At 43.8% G+C, this 9,016-nt stretch overlaps 1 protein-coding gene across 16 annotated transcripts in view; it reads right to left on the bottom strand.

Moving 5' to 3' along the window:
- The window catches only part of Epb41l3 (erythrocyte membrane protein band 4.1 like 3), a 172,878-nt gene that overhangs the window by 46,937 nt on the left and 116,925 nt on the right, over positions 1-9,016 (bottom strand). For all 16 annotated transcript variants that reach the window (XM_026789494.1, XM_026789493.1, XM_026789497.1 and 13 more), the window contains exons 4-5: positions 4,464-4,568; positions 3,485-3,527 (exon numbers count right to left, since the gene is read on the bottom strand). In XM_026789494.1, the coding sequence (XP_026645295.1) occupies positions 3,485-3,527; positions 4,464-4,568 (148 nt within the window). The remainder of the gene's footprint in view (positions 1-3,484; positions 3,528-4,463; positions 4,569-9,016) is intronic.

The following is a 9,016-nucleotide window of genomic DNA, read 5'->3' on the forward strand; positions in this document are numbered from 1 at the left end:
TCTCTCTCTCTCTCTCTCTCTCTCTCTCTCTCTCTCCCTCCCTCCCTTTCTTTCTCTCTCTCTCTTTCTTTCTTTCTTTTTCACCTTGTCATTTCTCTAGCTTTAAAATACAGTGATTATCGACTCCTGGGCCCTCTGTGTGAACACTGTGTCAATTCCTCCAGTCAAGAGCCACACTGAAGGTCTTTGGCATCGCCTCTAGGAGCATCTGGGAAATCAAAAGTTTACTCCTATTCGTGCCACAGATTTGCTCTCATTCCTGTCTCTGTGACCCCTGAACAGCTCTTACTTGTCCAGTCCTCTCCACAACTTCCTCCTAAGCTCCCCCCCCCCCATGAAATGACTTTGGAGAACTCTGTGTGCTCCGCAAGTCATTCCCAAACACTCTGAACAGAGAAGCCCCACCGCACACATTGCCGAGCTCCTTCTCTTGCACATGGAGAGAGATGCTTGGCTTTGTCAGTTGTTTCTACACTCTGTCGTTGACACCATAGCACCACTCATACCTTCTAGTTTATTCTCTGAACAACCGTCTACCTCATGCCTAAGAGCAAGCATCTTGCCAGCTGTTATTGGGTACTTAATGCCATCTTCAAGCCATACGAAGCTTTGAGAATTATAAGTCATAAATATCTGTCATTTAAATATATTTTTAGTGATTGTTCTTCTACTGTTTCAAAAATCTCTTTTTGTCATTCTACAGTCTTAATTTTTTTTTTAAGTTCCTATTGATTCTTGGTCAGTTGTTATTAAAACAGACCCCTCTTGGTGTCTGCCAACAGGGAGCTGGTAACAGGGGCTGGCTTTACAGCAAGCAAGAGGACTCAAACCAACGATTCCTCCTGGAAAAAAGACTCACTGCTCTTTCATGATTTTCATCTACTTCAAGCAAGCCTTGATTTCAAAAGCAAGTCCTGCAGCATAATCAAACCGTTTTATAATAAAATTGCCAGAGTGACAATTGAAGGTCGGAAAGTCATCATTAATCAGAAGGAAGAATAAGCAATGCATGCCAATACGAAACCTTCATCCTACAAATCAGTTTGCAAATGACGGTGAGCCTAAATGCACCGGAAGTGTTCTGAGAAATGAAAGTTTCTGTGGGGGCCCACAGAAGTGGGTCCACTCCACCCTGACTAAAGGTCAGACAGCTTACAACCTACCCACGCTCTTTCCAAGTTATTGACAAGAAGTCTGACTTAAGGAGTGGCTACAAGCAAAATATCCTGACCCAGGGTGTGGTTACCTGGTGTTTTGGATAGTAAGCTGGCCCGTCGAGGTAGACCCGCTTCACTTTGACCAAAGGTCAGAGAATTCAAGCCTATTCCTGCTCCTTCAAGGATAAGACAGGAGGTTTGACCCAGGGAGTGGCTGCCTACAGGATACTTGGTCTAAGGTGTAGTGGCTGCATGTCCTGCCTAAAACATCAGACAGGTTAACTAGGAAATAGTGACTTGATATCTCAAGTACTGAAGCAAGTAACAGTTCTGTCTGTCCTTTGTGTCATGTTACAGCACTCTTCTGCCTTCTCCCCCATTTTTGGATTGGGGTGTATAAGCATATGGAAAACAAACACAGGTGAACTCGGGATTCAGTATGCACTGGCTTGACCTCCAGTACTATACTGTGTCTCTGTATTTCTTTCGTATCTCGGTTTATTCTGTCCAACATTTCTAATCCGCCTTACCCTGGAAATTACAAACCCCTTGAGGCTCTACCCCAACAGATGTCACCCCAATGTGTAGCTATGACAAATTTCTAAGTTTAATCCCAGAGATTTTCATTCCTGAGACTTGAAATATAGGGTTGAACCTTTGGTGTTTAGTAAGTGCCCTTGTGGTCCTAGTATTGTGTGTGTGTGTGTGTGTGTGTGTGTGTGTGTGTGTGTGTGTGTGCAATGTCACGGTGATGATCACTACTGCAAAGGTCACATTCTTGAGCCTTTCCTGGAATCACTTCCAGGTCTTTCAGGGCAGTTTCAAACAAGGGCAATTTTAAGGAGACAATAATACAATCCACATACCAATCAAGACCCCAAATAAAAAGCAAAAGAGAGAGGAGAGCTGCTGGTGGTGGGGAGGGGGAGGGTGGGTGGAGTGGGCAAACAGGGGGAAGTGCAACAGATCAACAGTCTGGGAAGAGAGGCAACTTCAGAAGAGCAGACCAGCCCTGCCTGTGCTCAGAGAATGGCCTTGTGGGAAACAGGAAGTGAAATACCCCCAACACACTGACGTAAATATTCCTGTATACCCTGCAGTATTTCAAATTATAAGTTAAGAGAAAACTGTCTCATGAAAAGCTTCTCATCTTAATCTTCAAGGCTTGTCAAATCTTAAAATTCTACAGTGTTTTATATCATAAGCTGCTATATATCATATTCTTATGTATCATAAATTGCCTTATTATAAATATACTATTCACATTATGTAGTAGACTATAAGGTTTTACAATTTGGTGTGGATGTATAAAACACAAGAACAGAAATTCCAGTGTCAGAATGTCCATAAATCTGTGATTTGTGTTCATCAGCTTGATTCCTGTTCTCTGAGAGATTTTTTTTTTTTTTTAATTTTTCGAGACAGGGTTTCTCCGTAGCTTTTGGTTCCTGTCCTGGAACTAGCTCTTGTAGACCAGACTGGCCTCGAACTCACAGAGATCCGCCTGCCTCTGCCTCCCGAGTGCTGGGATTAAAGGCGTGCGCCACCACCGCCCAGCTCTCTGAGAGATCTTATTCTACCGATGCAGCATGCACTTGCCAGTAAAGATTATTTTAACAACACAGTAAACTTAGGAAATTTTCGCTAATACCAATAAGTGAAAAATGATGTCTCATTTTAATTGCATCTAATCTGTAGCTTTAGCAACTTACCTAATATTATTAGCTATTTATGCTGCAGTTTTGTGATATGCTCATGAAATCGTCTTGTCATTTAGGAAGCAGACACTTTCTGTTATCTCATCCTATTTCTCTGAACTTGTGATTCTCCTGCCTCAGCCTCCTCAAGGCTGGGAGCTACAAATATGTAACCACCGAACCAAGTAGAAATGTCCATCTCTTGTCTTTAGGGAGTGAGGTAAGGCTGCCAACAACAACAAACTGATTCCTTATCCACTTTCAAAACCATCACATGGTTAATTTCAGTATGGCTTTTATACATTGGCAACGGCTTTAACATTAATAATTAAGTTTGGAACTTTAAATGATTAAGTGGTAAGTGCAGCAAAACTTGATTAAATTGCATTTCACATCTGTGGACAGGCAAGGAACAGGTCACCTGTCAAAGTCATTTTAATTTCTGAGTTGTGATGACTAAAACGGGCCCTCTTGGAGCCAGAGCGAAGTGTCAGGCCGAATTTCAGCTCCCAATCCGCCTTTGAACCACTCTTCTTGCCGTGCGCATCTGAGCGCGGGTCACCAGTTCACACAACACCCCCCCCTTAAACACCATCACCACGACACATCCAAACATCCGAGGGAACTTACTTCGAATCTGCTTTTTAATTTCCTTAGCAGGGTCCAGCCAGTTCTGAAAGAGAAGCAACAATATGATTTGCATCAAAGGAGAGTGAAATCGAGTCTGATGATTATCCACAGAGCCCTACACGCACCGCACCGAGACAGAACTGTCATGGGAAGGCCCTCTTCACTGCGGCTCTTCCCACACCTCTGGTGGCCTCCTGTCAAGCCCGGTGTGGGCACAAACACTAAATATGGAGACGCATGCATTTATAATTAATGGCTGATTAAACTTTTCTCCTGGGAAAAGTCAGATGCTCAATGATGAGGTCTGACGTTGGCTGTCACTTCAGCAGGAATATTCTTGACTTGTGTGTGATAAAAATAAGTGATCCACATGAACAACACTTCCATGTCTTACTTTTTAGCATCTGCAGATGAAAACAATTCTCTTCTTTGTTTCTGGCTTAGTTGTGGGATAAAGCCCTGAACAGGTATCATGGTCACATAGCAGTGATCTCGTCAGGGGCAAACATTAGTGATACTGACTGGAACACTGACATCCACTGACATACCAGACAGCAAATGTTATCTTCACAGCCTAATTTTTATGTCACAGCTGTAATTTCTTCACAGAATTTGGGGTATGAGTAACTTTTCCACATAGATATCTAAACACTTGGTTCTCATGAGCTCAAGAAACTGAATTAACTATATTATAAGAAAAAACCCTATATCAAATGTTTCCTTAGCACTAAATCTCAAGGATGAAAACTGGGCCTCAAAAATACTCAACTGTCTCAAAAATACTCAAAGATACAGGAAATTGACAAGAATTTTCTTCATGAGGAAAAAGGGAGATTAATCACACTTAGGGACCCAAAGGTGTGTGAGCATGGGGTAGGGGTATCCATGGAGAACACACCATGTCTGTTTGCTTTCAGGTCACTTCTGTCCAGTAACACACAACCCAACCATAGTGCTTCATGTTTCGTTGACCCCTCACCTTCTGATTCTCGGCGTCTCGATACGTGAGACCAAAGTAATCTTTTTCTAGCAGGTTCAGATGCTCGCACACTTTATCAAACAGTACTTGTCCTCGGGAGCGCTTCTGTGAAAACAGGACAGGAAAGCAAATCAACACACTCAGGAGACCAAAATGAAACAGGGCAGAGTGTAGGGTGCAGATTGCGGAAACTGGTCAGTGTGTGATGAACACAGTTGGGTGTGTCCGCAACCCCTGTTCAGGGCCAGATGGGGACAAGGTGACCCCAGAGCTCTCTACCTGGCAAGCCTAGTCAGATGGAGATGAGGTGACCCCAGAACTCTATCTGGGAAGCCTAGTCAGATGGAGACAAGGTGACCCCAGAGCGCTCTATCTGGCAAGTCAGTGACTTCCAGGTTCTACGAGAGATGTTGTGCACTGGCTCATACTAACCACCAAGTGGTCAGATTGAGAACCACGGAGGACAGAAGCTTCTCGGCCTTCCCGTGAGGACTTACCCAGATGAGGTAAGCCTCCGTGCACACCTGTGAAGGACTATAGGCATCAAAGTTAACTGAGCTGGGGGGGTTCTACACTCTGAATAAACAGGAAAAGGAAAAGTGACCTTGGCATGAGGTCACTCTCTGCCTTCCAAGCATGAGCTTCTTCCAGCTCCTGATGCCATGGTTTCTCCACCACAGTAACCTGTACCCTCAAACTGTAAGCCTAAACGAACCTCTCCTTCTTAAGTTGCCTTTCTCACACAATGAGAAAATAACTAGTATTCCCTGTATCAGAAAATAAGGTACAAAGTGATAAAGATAGCTAAGGTGGATTTCTGGCCACAAAACCCAGAGCCATGTATATGTACCTCCACATAGGAACACATACGTGTGTGTGTGTGCACTTGTACGCGCGCACATATACACACACCATACACACTGTGATTCTCATCCTATAAAAGCTGCCTCTACAAATGAATATACAAAAAAAACCAATCAAAATGTCAACAGTGTCACCAAGGAAGAACGGGTGACTGGGGGATGATTCTCAAGTAGAAGTAGCTGGAGAAAGAATGTGATCTTAGTGTCAAATACTCTGTGAGATATAAAAAGCCCGAGGATGGGAGAGTACCCAGCGCTTACAATACCATGTTCAGAATGTCGGGTTCAGCTCTGTAACCGCCACTAGCCATGTGTCTTGGCACGCCAAACTCTCTTCCAACCCTCGCTCAAGTTCCATAGGCTATTTTCCTCTAAGCTATGTTCCTTAGTTTATTTCTGTAATGTTGCCATGACTTTGGGTCTTATACAACAGTATTCAAACTCGTCTTAACTTCTTTAAGGAGAAATAAACACAAGCATGACAAGACAAGCATAATAATCAACATTAAGATTACAGTTGGGTCATATAAACTCATGGTGCAGATGTACAGCTGTACATGCAACATTTGGAATCCTCACGCCATCATCTGGAGAAAGGGGGGGAAGTTAATCAGCTGGGGAAAGTTTGCATCAGCTGAATTCACTGTGATAACTTTCCAGCAATGTTCACCTGAGGCCTTAAACACCAATTAAGAGAAATTACTTTCCTGTTCTGCGGCACTGATACTTTACATGCAATATGGTAAGCATATTTATCTTTGAGATGTAACGTGTTAACAAGGAGATAAAAGAAAACTGATAAACTGTGTTCATGACTAAGTAATAAGCATGCCAAGACCTGTGAGTGGAGCACCTTACTAGGTGTTTGTAACTATCCTCAGAGGTAATTACTAGATCCTTCGAAAGCATGGATGTTTGAGGAAAAGATACATTGTAATGGGAAAGAGGAAATCATAGCACACTACATAAGCAATGGTGTGCTCCACGAAGTAAGAAAATAAAAGACTTGTTACCAAATCGCAACACGCTGCTCAGAAAACGTGAATGAGGAAATGCTGCTTGCTGGTTTAAATCTTTTATTTATAAATTATAGTATTTCCGAGTCACGACTGAAACACTGAAGTTTGTACATTAACGTGGGTTCTTCGATGCCTGGTTCTGCTTAGAGACCAGAACAGAGGTGCAGAGAAACAGATGAGAAGATGGCATCATGCTAACGACTCCCGGCAGCACTTCAGAGTCAGAAAAAGAGCTGGGCCGGATCTTCCGCCTATCCCTCGCAGCGATGTGAACCTGCACATTTTCTTGGGTGAAACAGGTAAGGTATTGCCTACTTCTTTGGAAAGGCTGACATTAAAGACTTCAAACTTGGTTGAGTGGTAGCAAACATGACGCATTCCATGCATGTAGCCATTGGTACAGGGCTGTGTCCGACAATAACACATAGAACCTGTGACTATGTATGCTTTCTACAGGAGTATAATACCTGGTGGGGCCAAGAAGCAGCAGCACTAACATGCCTTGCTCTTCAGACAACAGTTACATGTTCACTATCGAATTACTATCTAAGATACACTGTCTGTGTACATACAATACCCACAAACTTGGATCAGTGACTGCTCCCTTGGTGAGTAATTAGCAAAGCAAAATGAATACAAAAACTTCTGTTTGGGGTTTTGGATGCTGCTGCCTTCTACAATGGCTGACCTAGCAGAGTAGAGGCAGCCTGCAAGGAGTCCTTTCTGAGTATGTCGGAGGCCACCAGGGCAACCGCTGCAAAAGGCTGTCTTCGAGGGAGGGCGTCTTTGGTTTGACCTAACAAGTGCTAGCTCAAGAGGAGATGGGCTGGCTGACTTGCTCTTTCCCTGGTTGTCATAACTGATTTCTATCAATGGCTCATAGCTCTCTCCAGAATGGAATTACCTGAACACACTTTGCTAATACCGATCCTTCTCTCACAGCAATGATATTTTGTTTCCCCGGCCTCAAAACTCTTTCAACCAGGTGCTGAGCATCCACCATAAGCTCTACGGCCCGGAAACAATGGCATCCTAACTCCTAAGAGTCAGCATGGCCACCAGACACTTGGGTGGTTCTGGAATATTTGTTATTTCTCCATTTTCTTTTCTTTGGGCAAAGACTTCATAGCCTGCTGATGGGCTTCAGGCTCTGCTTACCTCCTGTGGCTCGTGGCCAACTACTGGATTTAAAATATTCCCCTTGCCCCATGGGCTCTGTCACCTCCACATTCTGATGACTAAGCTGCTAATGGTGGGAACTGGGACCCAACTTCAAATTTGTTTGCCAGGCCAGGCCCGGATCCTCTCCGAATCTCTTCCTGAGCTGAAGAAGTCTTCATCTTTCTAACTCAGGTTTTTTTTTTTTTTTTCTAGCAGATTACTGAAATTTGTAGTCAACTATTTCTCCTTGTTGACATCTGAATGGACTGACACACTGGCTACTTTTCTGTCACCGTGATTTCATAATCAAAAGCAACTTAAGGAAAAGTTTGCTTCAGCTTACAGCTCCAGGGGCGTAGGTGTCGTTATTGGCTGCAGAGACTTGGGAGCAGGAAACTGAGAGATCACCCCTCTCCTGTCCACAGGAAACACAGAGAGCCAACCAGAGGAGCGGTGAGGCTGTACATTCTCAAGGCCTGCCCCCAGGGATACACTTCCTCCAGCAAGGCTTCACTATCTAAAAGTTTCATAACATCCTCTAAACTAGCACTACAAGTTGGGCCCAAGTGTTCACATACCCGAGATTACGGGGGTGGGGTGGAGTGGGGAGACACCTCTCATTTGAACCACGTCTTGTAAATACATGCCGAAAGCTCAACAGGGGAGTATATTAGAGAGGGTACCTTCTATGTTATAGCCCTCAAAGACACACTTTGACGTGGTTAAATACAGGGGCTTTGTCATTAGACTGGGGTGGGCAACGCTTAACGTTCACTTGACAGGATTCAGAATCATGTTTGTTGGAGACAAATCTTGGGACATATCGGTGAGAGTATTTACAGAGAGATTTATAAGAGGAGAGAGGGGACACCTGATCATGGGTGGCATCATTCCATGTCCTACGTCCGGGACTGAATACAATGGGGAAAGCAGGGTGAGCAGTGACATCCATTTCTGCGTGTTGGTGCAGACTCGGTGTGACCAGTTGACTCACGTATGTTCTTGCCACCATGTTTTATTCAGCTTAAACTGGGAACCAAAATACATCTTCCCTTCTAAGTCAACCGATTTGAGTTGTCACAGGGATGAGAAAGCAAATGTATACAGGGTATAAGTAGTTATGTTGACTCAAATGAGGAAAAATTTTTTTATTGTTTATTTTTTGTTTTTGTGGGTTTTTTTTTTTCAATGCAAGGCTTCTCTGTAGCTTTTGTGCCTGTCCTGGAACTAGCTCTTGTAGACTAGGCTGGCCTTGAGCTCACAGAGATCTGCCTGCCTCTGCTTCCTGAGTGCTGGGATCTAAAGACATGAGCCACCACAGCCTGGCTAGTAAAATTTAACAAATCCTCTATTACGACTAATGGCTGAGTTACCTAACCAGCTAGGAGAGCTTGAACCCTTGCAAGTTAAGTCACTGTTGGCTCACTCAAGGCATTCCTTGTCCACAGACAGTACTTCCTGTGATATCATCCCTTGTCCACAGACAGCACTTCCTGTGATATCATCCCTT

Source organism: Microtus ochrogaster, unplaced genomic scaffold (genome assembly GCF_000317375.1).
Source record: "Microtus ochrogaster isolate Prairie Vole_2 unplaced genomic scaffold, MicOch1.0 UNK20, whole genome shotgun sequence".
Taxonomy (NCBI): Eukaryota; Metazoa; Chordata; class Mammalia; order Rodentia; family Cricetidae; genus Microtus; species Microtus ochrogaster.